The sequence below is a fragment of the Motacilla alba genome, chromosome 1A (genome assembly GCF_015832195.1).
Source record: "Motacilla alba alba isolate MOTALB_02 chromosome 1A, Motacilla_alba_V1.0_pri, whole genome shotgun sequence".
Taxonomy (NCBI): domain Eukaryota; kingdom Metazoa; phylum Chordata; class Aves; order Passeriformes; family Motacillidae; genus Motacilla; species Motacilla alba.
This window is the reverse complement of record NC_052031.1, coordinates 1,798,274-1,814,574: the sequence shown is the minus strand read 5'-3', so window position 1 is coordinate 1,814,574 and position 16,301 is coordinate 1,798,274. Positions and strand designations below refer to the sequence as shown.

The 16,301-nt window shown below is 47.0% G+C and overlaps 1 protein-coding gene across 1 annotated transcript in view; it reads left to right on the top strand.

Moving 5' to 3' along the window:
- LOC119707937 (collagen alpha-1(VII) chain-like) overlaps positions 1-16,301 on the top strand; it is a 50,558-nt gene that overhangs the window by 19,950 nt on the left and 14,307 nt on the right. The window contains exons 18-41 of the mRNA XM_038153599.1: positions 144-263; positions 2,354-2,500; positions 2,666-2,848; positions 3,223-3,362; positions 4,440-4,563; positions 5,755-5,898; positions 6,937-7,127; positions 7,554-7,622; positions 8,199-8,279; positions 8,360-8,386; positions 8,587-8,631; positions 9,242-9,310; positions 9,406-9,483; positions 10,250-10,276; positions 10,433-10,486; positions 11,134-11,205; positions 11,449-11,499; positions 11,681-11,716; positions 12,226-12,261; positions 12,512-12,547; positions 13,088-13,120; positions 14,161-14,223; positions 14,506-14,565; positions 15,276-15,311. Coding sequence (XP_038009527.1) covers positions 144-263; positions 2,354-2,500; positions 2,666-2,848; positions 3,223-3,362; positions 4,440-4,563; positions 5,755-5,898; positions 6,937-7,127; positions 7,554-7,622; positions 8,199-8,279; positions 8,360-8,386; positions 8,587-8,631; positions 9,242-9,310; positions 9,406-9,483; positions 10,250-10,276; positions 10,433-10,486; positions 11,134-11,205; positions 11,449-11,499; positions 11,681-11,716; positions 12,226-12,261; positions 12,512-12,547; positions 13,088-13,120; positions 14,161-14,223; positions 14,506-14,565; positions 15,276-15,311 — 1,922 coding nt within the window. The remainder of the gene's footprint in view (positions 1-143; positions 264-2,353; positions 2,501-2,665; positions 2,849-3,222; positions 3,363-4,439; positions 4,564-5,754; positions 5,899-6,936; positions 7,128-7,553; positions 7,623-8,198; positions 8,280-8,359; positions 8,387-8,586; positions 8,632-9,241; positions 9,311-9,405; positions 9,484-10,249; positions 10,277-10,432; positions 10,487-11,133; positions 11,206-11,448; positions 11,500-11,680; positions 11,717-12,225; positions 12,262-12,511; positions 12,548-13,087; positions 13,121-14,160; positions 14,224-14,505; positions 14,566-15,275; positions 15,312-16,301) is intronic.

Below are 16,301 nucleotides of genomic sequence, written 5' to 3'. Positions count from 1 at the left end.
AATTCCCACCATATGAGAACCTGGTCTGATTCAGCTTCTTGGAAAACACCTGAAACGCTGGAGGAACTCCTTCCTCTCACTAGAATCATGGAATTTGGGAGGCACAAATGTCCCCTAAGCTTTGTCCCTTGCTTTTCCAACAGTGGATTTGCCCAGAGTGACGGAATTCACCGTGCAGGAGGCCACGGATTCCAGCATTTTGTTGTCCTGGGATGCTGTTCCTGGAGCATCCCTCTATTTACTGACGTGGGGATTGTCCTCAGGTAACATTTGGTGTGGGAAGGAAACCCTGATCCATCTCCTGAGCTCCTCTGGATCCTGTTCAGCAGGAGAGCCCTGGGGGTTTTTCCGTGGGTTCCTTCATCTCAGCTTCTCCATTTGGCTGAAAAAGAGGGGAAAATGGGAGCTGGAGGAGGCTCACAAAATGTCCCATTTGGCCATTGCAAATGGGGAGGAAGAAAAAAAGGAGAGGTGGGAATAGGTCAGGAAAAAGGAATTTTGGCATTATCTGTGTCCCTTCCTGTCCATCAAATCCACCAAAAAAAAAAAAAAGGTGGATTTTTGTCATCCATAAAACCTCATTTTTATCTGTTTCAAATCTCTGCTCTGCTGTCAAGGGCTTTTAAAAATTCCTTAATCATTCCTCACCATTCCTTTTCCCAATTGATTTGCCCTTTTAAAGCACTGACTCCATGATTTTTTCCTGGATTGGACTAAAATCAAATCCTCTGTGAATTTGAAGTTCCCTGTCCCTGTGGCTTCAACCACAAACTTTTTTCCTAGGGTCAGTTCATGTCCAAAGTCAATAAAGAAACCAAATCCAGCTGAATTCCCTGTGCTCCCTGCAGTGCTTTTGGAGCTACCAGGAGCATTAATTTATTTTTTTTTAAATTCCAAGGATATTTCAGGATTGGCAGCTCTGTACTTGCAGGTTGTGTCACTCAGGATGAGTCACAGCAGCATTTTTTGGGGATAAATGTTATGGAAAAGTGATTTGGGAACAGAACCTTTGGATCTCTGGGGTGATTTTAATGATCTCAAGCAACTGTTCCCCTTCCCATGCTGTGCTGTTCAAATATTGATCTGGAAGGATGCAGAAATCCCTGATTTCAGAGTTGTCAGGGAATCAGGAGTGGATAATCCCATGTCTGACAGTCCCCCTGTGCCCTCCCTCCATCGATCCAGCTGGAATGGGTTCATAAATATTGATTTCCCATCACCAGCAGATGAATCCTGACTCCACTTCTCCATAGGATAAAATTTATGCTCCTGAGTGAGTAATCCCAACTTTTTCTGGTTAATTATCCCGACTGCCAACATTGGGGTATAAAAGCAATTTAAAATTTGCTCCCTATATTTTTGTCTTGATTATTTTTCCTTCACACAACTTGATTTTTTTCCCTAAATAAACATTATTTTATTGTGCATTTTCCTTGCTCCTTTTTAAGCTCATTTAATGCCCTTTCCCCTGCTGATTCCATCCAGCCTGTCCCATAAAAAATTGGATCCCTTTCTATTCCACTTGGGATCATTCCCCCTGTGGACCAGACAAAATAAACCAATTATGGCTATTTTGACTCGACTTCCTAAAAAGAGGAAAGCACAAGAGTTTAAGTCAAATTTCAAGAGGGATTTTACCATTTTATTAAAAGGAGGAAAACCTCCCCTACAAAAAGTTTTGTGGAGAATTGAGAACAGCAAACTGGATTTGATCCTTGGAGATCTTTTCCAACCTTAATTCTATGAGTTGATGACAGTGGAGCAGATTATTTGCACTGGTTTTATTTCTTGCCGTACAAACTGAGCTTTTTGGGTGTTTTTTTTGACATAAAATGTTATTTCAGGATAAAAAAAAAGGTACAAATTCCACTTTGAACATTGTCAAATTCATAATTTATTATTTCTAAAGTAAAGCACTCAGGAAATGTCAATCTTTATTATGACATTTTTTCCCCTATCATTATTTTAAATCAAAACTATGAATTGTGTGCAACCAAATTGCTCAGTCAAGTTTGATTTTATTTTTCATCAAACTTTCCATTCATTCCCAGAAAATAATCTTGTTTCTATCCATAAGAACCACTGGATAGAAATTGCTCTCTCAGCCTTGAGCACCACTTGCACCAAATTCCCTAAATTTTGGCATAAATTCCAAATTTCCAATGCACAAAATCAACCTGATTTCATCTGATTTAGGACCCGACCATTGCACTTTGTAAATTATTTGCTTTTGCCTCTTCTCCAAATCCAGGGAATCATCCCCAAATTGCTGTTTGCCAACAGTGATGCCACCGAAATGGGAATTACTCGGTGTTTTTCTGGCTCCCAGTCACGTTCCTCCTGTTTTCCACAGCTCCTGCTCTTTCCCAGGAATTGTTACCAGCAGCTTCCCGATCCTATCGAGTGACAGGGCTGAGCTCCAAGGAAACGTATTTGTTTTCCATAAAACCAATGTTTGGAGACTCGGAGGGACCAGAGACAACATTGCTTGGACAAACAGGTCTGAAGGATGGGAGACCTGGATTTTCCAGGGAAAAGGATGGAGACCTGGATTTTCCAGGGGAAACTGCTCTTGAGGCTGACTTTTGGGGTTTATACCCTTTTTCTCTTTGCTGGAGAGGCCAAAAGAGGTTTAAAATTCACCTTTTCTGTTTGGATCCTACAGCAGGAGCTCCCAGGGAGCCACCAACTGCTCCAGCAGCACCGTTGGATACGAGGAAATCTCCATCTGGATCTCCCAGCAGTGTGGGGACCACTCCTCTCCCAGTGCCCACCAGTACAAAACTCCCAGAGCCCCCAGTTTGGACCAGCACGGTGTCGGCACCTCTGACAACCCTGCCTGGGCCAAGTGAGTGTGGGGATGATGATGATGATGATGATGATGATGTAGAAATAGTCAAAGCTTAGAGACCAAGACCTTCTCTGATCCAAAGCTTAGAGACCAAGATCTTCTCTGATCCCAGGAGCCAAAACTTAATTTTAAGCTAAAACTTATCTTAGGTTTTATTCCCTGAATAATGAGTGTGCACATCAGGGAAGGCCCAAACCCCATAAATGCAGTGAAGGCCTCAGCACTACCCTGAGGGGTGAAGGTGGTGCTGCTCACCCAAAAATTGCCATCACAAGAGGTTTGGGGTTTGTTTTGTTGCTCTGAACACAAAAAACCCAGGGAGTGTGCTTCAGGACCCCTCGGCTTACGGAATTCCTCTCTTCCCTCTGCAGTTTGTGGGAAGCTCAAGGCAGACGTTGGGTTCCTGGTGGATGAATCCTCGAGTATCGGCCAGAGCAACTTCAATAAAGTGAAGGATTTCCTCTTCCGGATCGTCTCCTATTTCCCCAAGATTGGACCTGAAGGGACACAGGCAAGATTTTCTTATTCCCTTTCCTGAAGTTTTTTTCCTGGAGCAGAGTCTGCTCGCCCAGGAGTTATGGAGCAGAAAGGCCAGGGAAAGACCTGTGCAGAACAAAAGAAAACAGGAATTAAAGTCTCCTCAATGTCAGCTTTCCCATTTGGGTAGATTTCCATTTCTTGGTTATTTTTCCAAGACTGAATCGTTGGGAATAAAGCAAATTCCACACCTGAAATGCTGTCTAGGTTAGCCCAGAGATTTGTTGGGTGCATATTCCCCTCCTGGATCCCATTTCTGACCCCATCCAGAGTGGGGAGTTGTTGGGAATCCAGAGTGGGGAGTTGTTGGGAATCCAGAGTGGGGAGTTGTTGGGAATCCAGAGTGGGGAATTGTTGGGAATCCAGAGTGGGGACAGGTGGGAATCCGGAGTTGGGGAATGGCTGGGAAATCCAGAGTGGGGAAATGGTTGGGAATCCAGAGTGGTGATGGTTGGAATTCCAGAGTGAGGACAGGTGGGAATCCAGAGCGGGGACAGGTTGGAAATCCAGTGGGGAAATGGTTGGGAAATCCAGAGTTGGGGAAATGGTTGGGAAATCCAGAGTGAGGACAGGTAAGAATCCAGAGTGGGAATGGTTGGAAATCCAAGTGGGAATTGCAGGATGTCCCAGCAGCTCCCTCCTCCAACAAACAGAGAACCAAAGCTCCAGGTCGTGATGGGAATCACCTCCAGGGCAAATGAAGCCTGAAGGATTTAATGACAGCAAAGCCAAGGGGAAGACTCAGTTCCTCATTTATTTGGGGTCATTTATTTAATCTAAATTAGGAAGGAAAAGTTATGGAGCTTGGTTTAAGTTGAGCAGGAAATGGAAATTTCTTGGACTCTGCTTGGAGGTTTTAGGTGAATGATGATGTCCCCCTGGGTCAACAAATAACTCAGGGAACATAAAAAAAATTTGATTTAGGTGAGGATCTGACTCCCTTTTCCCAGAGAATTCAACCTCTTCCCATTCCCGGTGCACCACACTCTGCCTGGAGTCAGTCTGTCCCGATTCCTGTGCGTTTGGGGATTTTAACCCCTGTTTTGGGCAGGTTGCTGTTGCTCAGTACAGCGAGGAGCCCAGGGCAGCTTTTCACTTCAGCCAACACCGCGACCGCAACGGAGCCCTCGGAGCCATCAAGGGGCTGAGCTACACCGGAGGCAACACCAAAACAGGTCTGGGAGGGGACTTGGACACCTGGGATGATCCTTCTGGCCCAGGACAGAACCTGGAAGTCAAGGAAAACATTCATCTGAGTGGTTCGGAGCCATTTCCTTGGTGGGAATGTCGTGCTCAAAGTTGTTTCAAATTTAGGAATGGATTAAATTTGATTTTCGGGAGTGGTTTTTCCAACCACTTGGTGCTTTATCCATGTCCTGGTTTTCCCCCTGGGTTTTCCTCATTATTTTATGATTTTGCCTGCACTTGAGGGAGGTTTTTACACCATAAACATGAGGATGGCTGATTTGAAGCATTCTTGCATCCCTGAAATCCAGATATTTTGTCTCATTTAAAAAGCTCAGAGAGGGACGACACTTTCCATGTGCTCATTCCCAGCTGGGCACTGGGAATACCTGGTTCCCTGGAGGAACACAACCAGGAATGGTAAATTAAAGATGGTTAATTTTAATTTAATTGTTTAACCCAGTTGGTTAGAAACTGGTGCCAGTAACTCCAAGATTTGATCCCCCTATAGACCATTCAGGAATTGGGCTCAATGATCCTTGTGGATCCTTTCCATCCTGGAATATTCCATAGTTTTGTGATTTTTCAATGAATTTTTCACATTTGAGGCGCCCAAATCCCTCATCCTGTCTCACTGGTATTGGACAAGAGCACAAAAAAATCAGGAAAAGTAAAAATACAGGAAGTTTTGTGGGATTGCTTAGGGAAAGAAGGCATGGAATTGGTCAGGCTGGAAGTTCCTGGCTAACCTTGCCTCTAATCCTTCTTTTTATGGAATTTGTGTTAATAAAGACATTTTACTCCGTGTAGGAATATTTCCATAGTGTTTGGGAGCTTCTTGACCATTTCAGTCTGTGGGAGGTTTTTTTATGAAACTTTCTTGGTCTTTCCAAAGATATTTGAAAATGGGAATTCTGTGAATTTTATTCCAGAAGTGTAAGAAAAGTGCTTCAATTTCCTGAATATTTTGGCTCCCCTTTTCCAAAGCTATCTCCTGATTCCACCAGAACCATTCCAGCCGAGCTGATTTCCTGCTGTTATCCTCCAAAACACGTTTTCCCATACCCAGGGCTTTCCACTTTTGAGGAATTCCCTTCATCCTCCACCAACGGAAGGAGATGCTGAGTCCAAAGCTGTGGAATTAATCCAGACTCCCACCCTGTCTCTCCCTGTCTGCTCAGGCCATGCCATATCCTACGTGCTAAAGGAATTATTCCAGCCCTCCAGAGGGATGAGACCGGGTTTTCCTCACCTCCTGGTGCTCGTGACCGATGGACAATCCCAGGATGATGTGGTGTCCCCAGCCAGAGCAGCCCATGCCTTGGGTAGGAGTTCCCAGTTGTGTTTCCCTTGACTCTCCATGAATTTCCAGAGAGTTGAGGTTACCCTGTTGTGTTTCCTTCAGTTCTCCATGAATTTCCAGAGGGTTAAGGTTACCCAGTTGGATTTCCCTTGGTTCTCCATGAATTTCCAGGGGTTTGAGGTTGCCCCGTTTTGTTTCCCTTGGTTCTCCCTGAATTTCCAGAGGGTTGATGTTACTCCACTTTGTTTCCATGGTTCTCCATGAATTTCCAGAGGGTTGAGGTTACCCTGTTGTGTTTCCCTTGGTTCTCCATGAATTTCCAGGGGTTTGAGATGGCCCAGTTGGGTTTCCCTTGGTTCTCCATGAATTTCCAGGGGTTTGAGATGGCCCAGTTGGGTTTCCCTTGGTTCTCCATGAATTTCCAGGGGTTTGAGGATACCCAGTTGAGTTACCCTTGGTTCTCCATGAATTCCCAGGAGGTTTTGAGATTGCCCAGTTGGATTTCCCTTGGTTCTCCATGAATTTCCAGAGGACTGAGGTTACCCTGTTATGTTTCCCTTGGTTCTCCATGAATTTCCAGGGGTTTGAGATGGCCCAGTTGGGTTTCCCTTGGTTCTCCATGAATTTCCAGGGGTTTGAGGTTGCCCAGTTGGGTTTCCCTTGGTTCTCCATGAATTTCCAGGGGTTTGAGATGGCCCAGTTGGGTTTCCCTTGGTTCTCCATGAATTTCCAGGGGTTTGAGGTTGCCCAGTTGGGTTTCCCTTGGTTCTCCATGAATTTCCAGGGGGTTGAGGTTGCCCAGTTGGGTTTCCCTTGGTTCTCCATGAATTTCCAGGATGCTGAGGGTGGTGCACTTTGTGAGGAGCCACTTTGAGGGCACTCTTGGTTCCTTCCCTCCTTTATCCTTTCTCTTTTCTCTTGCCCACTTGTCTTGGTGTGCTGTGACTCACACCCAGTTCTCTGTGGGTTCTACCTGATCCCACCAGAGGTTTTTTACCGGGTAGGGGTTTGGAAACTCTGATCCCAGGGATTAAAAGTGGTGGAATCCATGTCATTCCAGGGCTCCGTGTCATTGCTGTGGGGGTGTCAGGAGCTGACCCCCTGGAGCTCCACAGGATCTTGCTGCAGCAGAACCCCCAGAACGTTTTCTACGTCAGCACCTTCGATGACTTCCCCCAAATCCTCCAAGAACTCATAGAAGCCATTTGTTCTGATCCTCAGCTTCCAGGAACCCAAATCCCACTGGGAAAGGTGAGTTCCTACTCATGGGAGTAAATCCAGCTTGGAGTGGGTCAGACACAAGGAAAATCTTCCCTGAGGGAAGTTTCAGAGCAGAATCAGAGCAGATTTAGGGCATCCTGACCTCACTGTCCAGCCCTAAAGAAACCTTTTAAATCCAGAGAGTGGAACTGGGGAAGCCAGGATAGAGCTGGGAATGTTTTGGTGGATAAAGCCCCTGCAGAACACTTAGATATCTTAAAAATTCACATTATAAATTCATGGGAATAGACTTTAAATGTCTGAGAATTCTGCAGGATGGTCACAACTTTGCTTTTCCCTTTTTCTTGCCCAAGCCAAAAAATGTTTTAGTCTGTGTTTCCTGGTCACCCTGGTTTATTTGCCATCCTTTGCTGGATATTAATTCCCTGATAATTTTTTTTCTCTTTTCCATGGAAGAGCTCCAGGGGCTCAGCTGCTCACAGGGGTTATGACCCCCACACTACGAAGGGAGAGAAGGGGGAGCGGGTGAGTCACGGAATATTCTCAGCTGGAAGGGACCCACGTGGATCATTGAGTCCAGCTCTTGAGGGAATGGCCCTACAGCATGATCCACTTGGATAATTAATATCATGAAGCCATGGAATGGTTTGGGTTGGAAGGGACTTGAAAAATCATCCAGTTCCATCCTCAACACCTTCCACTATCCTAGGTTGCTCCAAGCCCTGTCCAGGCCTGGCCTTGGACACTTCCAGGGGTGGGACAGCCACAACTTCTCTGGGAATTCCATTCCAGAGCCTCCCCACCCTCCCAGCCAGGAATTCCTTCCCAAATTCCTTCCCAGTTCCTTCCCATTCATCCATGCCCTCTGGCAGTAAATGCAACCAAATTATGACCAAGGAAGAGTTTGAGCAAAGAATCACCCTCAGATCTTTTCTCTTGGTGTTTTGCTCCTCTTGCTCCATGCTGGCTTTGAAAATCCAGGAAAAGGGATTAGCTCTGGGATTTGGGAATGCCCTCAAGTGTTAGGGTGCTGCCTGAAGCTGTTTGAGTTTGCATGTCTGAGGTCTCCCCCCCGCACACTGTTCTTTTCCATGTTTTTAGGGTCTCCCTGGGAAGGATGGCATTCCTGGGCTGCCGGGCAGGCCGGGCCGGCCGGGTCCTCCAGGTCCCCCTGGAATCATGGTATGGATTGGTTCTAACAAATTCCTCCAAAGGGCCATTCCAGAAAAAAGTGACCAGTATCCCTCTGTCCTGTTTTGCAGGGGCTCCCTGGCAGCCAAGGTGAAATTGTGAGTATTTGGAATCCTGGGGTGGTTTGGGTTGGAAAGGGCCTTAAAACCCATCCCATTCCATGGGCAGGGACACCTCCCACTATCCCAGGGTGCTCCAAGCCCTGTCCAGCCTGGCCTGGGACACTGACAGGGATCAGCACCCATGGTCTTGGGGCTGTTTGTCTGTTTAATACTGCAGAATTTATTTTTCATTCCAGGGATCTCCAGGCTATCCAGGACCCGCGGGGCCGAAAGGAGACAGAGTGAGTTCCATTCCTGGATTTCACTGAAAAAAATTCATTTCTTTGTTGTCACCTCTCTTTTCCAAGCATTTTCACTGGGATCTCTGGCAAACGTGAATTTTTAAGCTGTGTCTACCTAATCCTGCATTGCCAGACTTCATCTTGGGGAGTTTCCCTCAGGAATTTTATGTCTTTATGGAGTAAAGTGCTCAATCCTAATCCCAGGTTCTGGGCACAATTAATTAGTTAATTAATGGCAGGTGAGGGTGGGGTCATTCTGCCTTTCTGAGTTTCCATTATTAACAGACCTGGTTTAATCCGTTTAGGACACTAAAATATTTCAATATTGACTGGGGGCAGACCCCAGGAGGAGCTTCCTGCCCTTCTCCCAGTCTTCATTCCTCCTCTTTCCTTGCATCCCCCTGAGCTGCCTATGCAAATAAAGATCAGGAATGGATTCTGCTGAAAGCCAACTTCCATTTTTTCCTTGGGATTAATTTTTTTTCCATGCCAGAAAACAAAACTCAGGTCATGGCCATGTGGTTTTGGGTACCAGGTGCTTTGGGTTGATGGAATTGCCCCTAAATCACCCCATCTGCTCCTGGATCTCCCAAGGTGCCTTTATCCACAGGGAGAGCCAGGCTATGTGCTGGGAGGAGTGGAGGTGATTCCTGGCCGGAATGGGCAGCCTGGCCCCCCTGTGAGTATCAAACCCCAGGTGTGGAGGAGCCTTCAGCTTCCCAAGGGCTGGGAGAGATCCCAAATCCCTCTCTCTCCTGTTTTCCCTTGTTGCAGGGACAGAAGGGGCAACCAGGGGTTCCTGGGGTTCCAGGGCCGCCAGGTTCTCCAGGGCCACCAGGAATCTCCATCAAGGTGAGTTGGCAGCACAGTTCTGGGATGTGCCACTGATGCCCTGTGAAGGCTGAGCTAGGACAGAGGCTGGGCAGAGCTACAGAATAAATTGGGGATTTACTGAAAGGATCTCCTCCATGGATGCACCTTGGGCAGCACAAGAGCCCAGCCAGGGCTGCAGCCAAGAGGAACCAAAATGGTCCCAAAATGAACGCAAGATGAACCAAAATGAACCAGAATGGTCCCAAAATGAACCCAAGATGGACTGACATGGTCCCAAAATGCACGAGCGCTCCCGGGGTCTCTCCCTTGGCTCAGCTCTGCTCCATTGGCACCTTGCAGTTCATTGTCCCGTTCCAGCTTTAGCCCAGGCACTCCCACCCTGCTTGTTTGTCTCTCTGCAGCCCACGCTGTTTGTGCTCCTGGTCTGAGCTTTGGCTCATTTGTCCTTGGTCCCAGCTGGAGCAGGAATTGTTTTGTCTCCCTGCTCTGTGCAGAGAGCTCCCCATCCCATAATATGAACCCAGCCCCACACGCTGAAGCAGCACAGAATGGGAAACATAGAAAAGCTAAACCTGAGTTATCAGCACAGGAAAAGGAGACCCAACACCAAATATTGCAGGTGGAGGTGTCTGGAGACCTCTCCTAAAGCTCTACCTTTTGGTGGGAGTGGGAATTTTGCTCTCTTGGATTGTCAGACTGCAGAATTTTTTTTCTGGGATGAAGTTTGGTGAGGAGCCCCTAAATGCCCATCCCATGGGAATTCTCCTTGTCCTTTGCATTTCAGGGTGAACCAGGGGATTCAGGAATCAGGGTGAGTACCTGAGGTCAGCTTTCCCTTTGGGATGAAAAGCCTTTTTTCTATAATTACTTCCAAGCTGCCCAGGAAGTTCTGGCTTCCAAACCTCCCAAAATTCCATGGAGATCCATGAAGGGATCATGGAGTGAGACTTTCCTGTGCTTCATGCAGGGTCCCCGTGGGAGGAGTGGCCTCAAAGGTGACAGAGGAGACACGGGAGAGCCGGTGAGTCCCAGGAAATCAGGGGAAAACTGGGGCAGGAGGGAAAAGTGTGGATCCAAGAGCGTGGGACAGCAAATGGCCTGAAGTGGCAGCAGATCCAAAACCAGGGAAGGGTGGTTTTCCCAGAATTCGCAAGGAGGTTTTTCCCCCACAAAGAGGTTTGGGGTGTGGGAAGTTTGAGTTCAAGGGGAAATACAAGAAGAAGTCCATGGAGGAATACTGGGAATGAAAGACACCAGGATTGGTTTGGGAATTTTCTATGTTACAAATGGCTCCATCTGAAGGGTAACATCCCTGTGCTGTTTTTCCATCCTTCCTGGATCTGTTTTTGGTTGGTTTTGGCATATTGGAGAGCCATATCCCATAAACCAGCCCTTTCCATGGGTCTGGATTCACCATTCCAGACCAACGTGTGCTCCCAGCCTCTGTCTCCCATTGTTTCCCCTTCCTGAGTAAAGCCAGGGATTCCTAACTTATTTGTGCGGGAAAAGGAAATTTGGGGATGCACAGACAGCTCTGTAATTCCTCAGTTTTAAAGGAACTGCTCGGATGGACAGATCAGGAGAAATATTTCTCTGCAGAATTAAAAATAAACCTTTCCAGTTTGGAGGGGAAAAAAAAGAGATCTGATGATGTTCCTTCCTTTCCAGGGAAAACCTGGTTTGCCAGGCCCTGTGGGGCTCCATGGGGCTCCTGGACTGCCTGGACCACAAGGAGAAAAGGTTGGATATTTCCTGAATCCCTCAGCCCGGGGGGAAAATGACAGGAATAGCAGGGTAGACCTGTGGGGAGGCATTTTGGGATGTCCCAACATTCCTGGAATTTACTTGCTCTGCTCAGAGCCAAACATTTCTAAAGGAAATTTCTCCCCTCCTGTTTTGCTAAGAAAGACTCTGGAGCAGAAATCTGGGAAGGATGGGTGCTCTGGGATCAGCATTCCTGAGGATTCTGTGCTTTCCTTGCAGGGAATGGCAGGAATTGGCATTCCTGGCGTGAAGGGGGAAGAAGGAGAGCAGGTGGGTTGGGAACCTTGCAGTGAGATTTGCATTAAAATCCTCTCAGAGTGTTCAGTCTCCAAAGTCTCCTCCAATTTTTAGGTTTTCCTTGGAATCCCATGGTTCCTCGTGGAAAGGGTGAGAAAAGGGAGGATTTGGAGTTTAAAATCAGAGCTTTCACTGTTTCCTCTGTTGTTTTCAGGGAATGATGGGACCTCCAGGAGCACCAGGACCAAAGGTGGGTGCTGAAATCCTGAGTTCTCAGGCCTGGAATTCAGGTTCCAAAGAAATTTTCTGCCCTTAACCAATATCATAATTAATCATTATAATAATTCCTGTGGGAATCATTGGATCATGGAATGGTTTGGGTCGGAAGTGACCTTCCAAGGCCACCTGGTCCAAACCCTCTGGACTGAGCAGGGACATCTTCAACCACACCAGCCTGACCTGGAGCCTTCCAGGCTCAAAAGCAAAGAAAGGGAATAATTTTCCACTCCCTGGACTGTGGAATTCCTGGCTGCCAAGGAGAGACCTGGAATGGCAGCAAGGTGGGATATTTTCAATAATAAATGGCACTTTTGTGGCCAGGGAGACTCCAGAGTCCCAGGCTGGAAGAGCTGTCCTGTATTAATGGAAAATTAGATTGAAGAGCTCCATCCTTCCCTCCCCCCCTCTGGATGGCAGCAGGAGCCAAAAATGTTGGATCTGTTTCCATTCTGGTGGAAATTCCCTTCTGATTTCTTCCAGGGAATTCCAGGACCTCCAGGGCAGAAGGGAGACCAAGTGAGTGGAACAGTCAGAGAACGTTTGACCAGCTCAGGTGCAATTATCCTGATTTCCCCCAGCTTGTTCCCTGTGGGATCCAGCAGGGATATCCTTGAGCTCACTTCTCCCCTCTCCTTGGCTCTTGTGCTTCTGAGATGACTTTTGGGCACTTTTAAGGAATAAATGGTGGGAAAGGGATGATAAAAAAGTTTCCCCTGGCTCACATTCTTCATTCCATTGGCCACCATTCCTTCCTCTTGCCTTGCAGGGAAATCCAGGATTTCCAGGTGCTCCAGCCTTGGAGGTAACTTGGAGTGGTGTAGAGCCCTTCTTGTCCTTCAGCTGTGCAGCTCCATTCCCAAAATGCCAGGATTCCAAGAGTTGTGTCCCACAGAACCGTGGGAAGAACACCCTGACCTTTTCCCTCCCAAATTTGTCTGCTTCTCCCTTGCTCCACTTCCTGTATTCCCAATATTCCCATTGTCCCCTCAAAGGAGCTCCACTGCTCTCCAGGAAACACAAGGATGAAAGTTCCCAGCACTGAATCCCTGTGCTCCAGGCCTGTCCCTGCCCAAGCTCCTCATCCACAGGGATGAGCCCTGCTGGACACCCACAGCTCTCCGTGTCCCCCCAAATTCCAGCTTTAAGGAGAAACCTCCATGGGGCCACCTCTGTGTGCCATAAGATCTCTTATCCCATAATAATTCTTATCCCATAGCAATTTTTATCCCATAAGGTTCCTTGCTTGCTTTGGAAAAGGTACCACGAAAAGGAGATTTTAAAATTAAATTAAATTAAATTTTTTAAACAGAGGATTTCTGTGATTTCTTCTTCTCCCCCTCAGATTTCGGGACCTCCTGGCAAGAAAGGTGTCAGGGTAAGTCTGTTAATTAATTGATTCATTAATTAACACTGCTTGAAAAGGCAAGATCTATTCCAGGAAAAGCAGAGGTTGTTCCATGTTTCCTGAATTCCATCCAATTGTGATTGACAGGAGAGGAGAGCTTGGAAAAGTCTTGTCCCGGGGATATTTCTCTTGCTTTTATTCACATTTTGTACCTGGTATTCCCATTCTAGCCTTAGTCCAGGGGAAAATTTGGGATTTCAGAGGGGAGACATCACTCAAGTGCAGATCCAGCCCAATCCCAGAAGACACTTCCAGCTGTTCCCTGGCTGAATTGTCCATATTTTCCAGCTGCTCTAGAGAGTTCCAATCACTTTCTCAGTGGCTTTGAGGTGGAACATGATCTGGAATATTTTTAATTGAATTTTTAAACTTTTTTTTTTTCAGTCTTGCTCTCTCATTGCCACCCTGCCAAGAACCTTCTCTCTGTGAGAAGGATTTACTGCAGGACTGATTCCCCGTGGCTTTTCCATGGAAATTCCCTACAGTGCTTCAGACCTCCCTCATTCCATAGACACAATGGATTTTGACTTTTTTTGCTGGGATTCGATGTTGGAATCACCTCCTTTTATTGGTCCCATTGCCCAGACTGCTTAACCTTGGCTGGCAAAAATCCCTCTTTTCTTTTAGGCTGAGCTTAAGTGCTGTCCTAGGAATTTTGCTGTGGCCTTGTGATGGAATGTGGCCTGGAATATCTAATTTTTTTATTATTATTATTCATTATATTTCACTGACAACCTGCAGGGAAATGACAAAAACTTTAAACCAGTAAAAATGCGTTTATGGTGCTATGTAGTGTGGCAACAACTGTGATGAGTTTTGGATGGCAGAAAGCAGGTGTCATGGAAAAAATTCCTTATAAATCCAGGATGGATGGATGGCTGGGTGGATTTGGCAAAGGAATTTTTTCTAGTGTGCATTAGAAGTGCAAAATGCAGCCCTAAAGATTCACGGGAGCAGGGCTTGGCTTCCTGCAGGATATTCCTGGTTTCAGATGTGTTTCTTATTCCCAGGGAGATCCTGGACCAGCTGGACCACAAGGAGACAAAGGAATCCCAGGAGAAAAAGGGGAGAAGGTGATGGCCTTGCACTTCCTTCAGGGATAAAAGGATTTATTTTGTTTGTGGCCACCGAGGAAACTCTGAGGGAGATGGAATTCCTCCCAGAGGAATCCAGGGGAAGACTTCCATGTGTAGAAATCCAAAGCTCCTGGAAAGGAAATCAAGGAGGGAATAAATGCTCAGCTCCCTGGTTATCCATGGGGATGGAAGTACCTTGGATCTGCTCTGGCTTTTCCTGCTCTGGAGAGGTTTGGAAAAGCTGCCTTGGCAAGACCCTGAATCCCTTTGTTTTTTCAGGGAAGTCCAGGATTTGGGATTCCTGGCCAGCCTGGGCTGAAGGGAGACATCGGTGACAGGGTGAGTGGGACAGTGGGGTGGGTGTGGAATGGGAAGGGCCCAGGGGACAAACCAGGAGGTTTAGGGACAAAATCTCTCCATCACCTCCATGGATTTGTTTGGCCCTGAGGAGATGAACATTGGGGAGGTGACAAGGAAGCAGGCTGGTGACCCTGTGGAGGTCTGGGGTGATGGGGTCATGAGCTCTGTCCTCAGGAGAGTAGCAAAGGTGGGATCCCCCAAAATGTGGAGAATTCCTCATGACTGGAGGAAAACGCAGGTGGTCAACACTCAACTGGTGATTCTGTGGCCAGAATCCAAGGAATTTCCAGTTATTTCCCCTCCTGAAAGTCACCTTGATCTTCATCTTCCTGACTTTTGTGTCTAGGAGGGTCTTGGTGGCTCCCATATGACTCCAGTGATGTCCAGGAAGGGTTGGATTAATCCTTGCTGTTCCCTTCTCCAGGGACATCACAATCCCGTTCATTTTAATCCAGCAAAAATTGGCAAATCCCAATATTATGGATAATATACTTCCAAAATATCTTTGGAAGAGGGGTGGGAAGCCCAAAATATTGATGGTTTCAAAGTGGGGGAGACAGGAGACACCTCTGGACAGGGTGCACTTGGCACAGTGTCCCACAATCTCTCGTGGGACATTCCCTGTTTTCCCCTTCTCTGATTTTACCTGGAATTATCTTACCTGTGTCACTCCTTCTGTGTTTCTGCAGGGAAATGTGGGGTTGTCTGGGAAGCCAGGTCAGAAGGTGAGTCCATGGAAAGCTTTGTTTCCCAGGAGGGTGGGCAGGCCCTGGCACAGAATTCCCAGAGCAGCTGGGGCTGTCCCTGGATCCCTGGAAGTGTCCAAGGCCAGGTTGGACACTGGAGCTTGGAGCACCCTGGGATAGTGGAAGGTGTCCCTGCCCATGGATGGGGGTGGAACCAAGTGGTCTTAGAGGTTCCTTCCAACATCTTTGATCCGGCCTTAAAAAACTCCTGCTAATCCTCACCTGCAGGACTTTTCCCAGGAAAAGTTCAAAACCAGCCAAGAAACTTTTGGAAAAGATCCCACCTGTGGAATTTGTTCAGTGAGTGTCTCACGGCGGGCATTCCTCAAGCAGGGATCTACCCAGACTTGGCTGGAGGAGGGTTTGGGTTTGGGGATTGTTCCGTAGATCAGTGAATGGAACATTTAAACCAGATCAGCTTCCAGCATGGAGAAATGGGATGTCACAAGAGATAAATGGGATGCAGCCAAGCCAGGAGCTGTTAACGAGACGTGTTAATGAGGCTGCAAAGTGGAGGCAAGGAAAGGTGGTTGGGTTGGGAGAAGGCCTGGAGAGGTGCTGTCACAAATTTCCCAGATTTCATGGAATATTCTGAGTTGTGAGAAACCCACAAGGATCATCCAGTCCAGCTCTTAAGGAAATGGGATCAAATCCACGACCTTGTGGGACAAACATCAAACAGAGCAGATGAGGACCCATCCAGGAGAGCTCAGCTGATTTAAATGGGAATAAAAATTATAACGTGGAATGGGAACTGATCCTGTGTCCAAGACTGGATCCATCTCGAGTCTCTGCTAATCTGAGCTGCTCCTGGAGGTGGAGAACCTCAACTGATTCTGTCCTCAGTGAATTCCAGGGATGACTGTGGAGTCTGGATAGATGAGGTTAGAGCTGGATGCTTTCAAGCCCAATAATCCTATAAAAATAATAATAACACTATAATTAAATAAACTGAAATGCTATAAACAT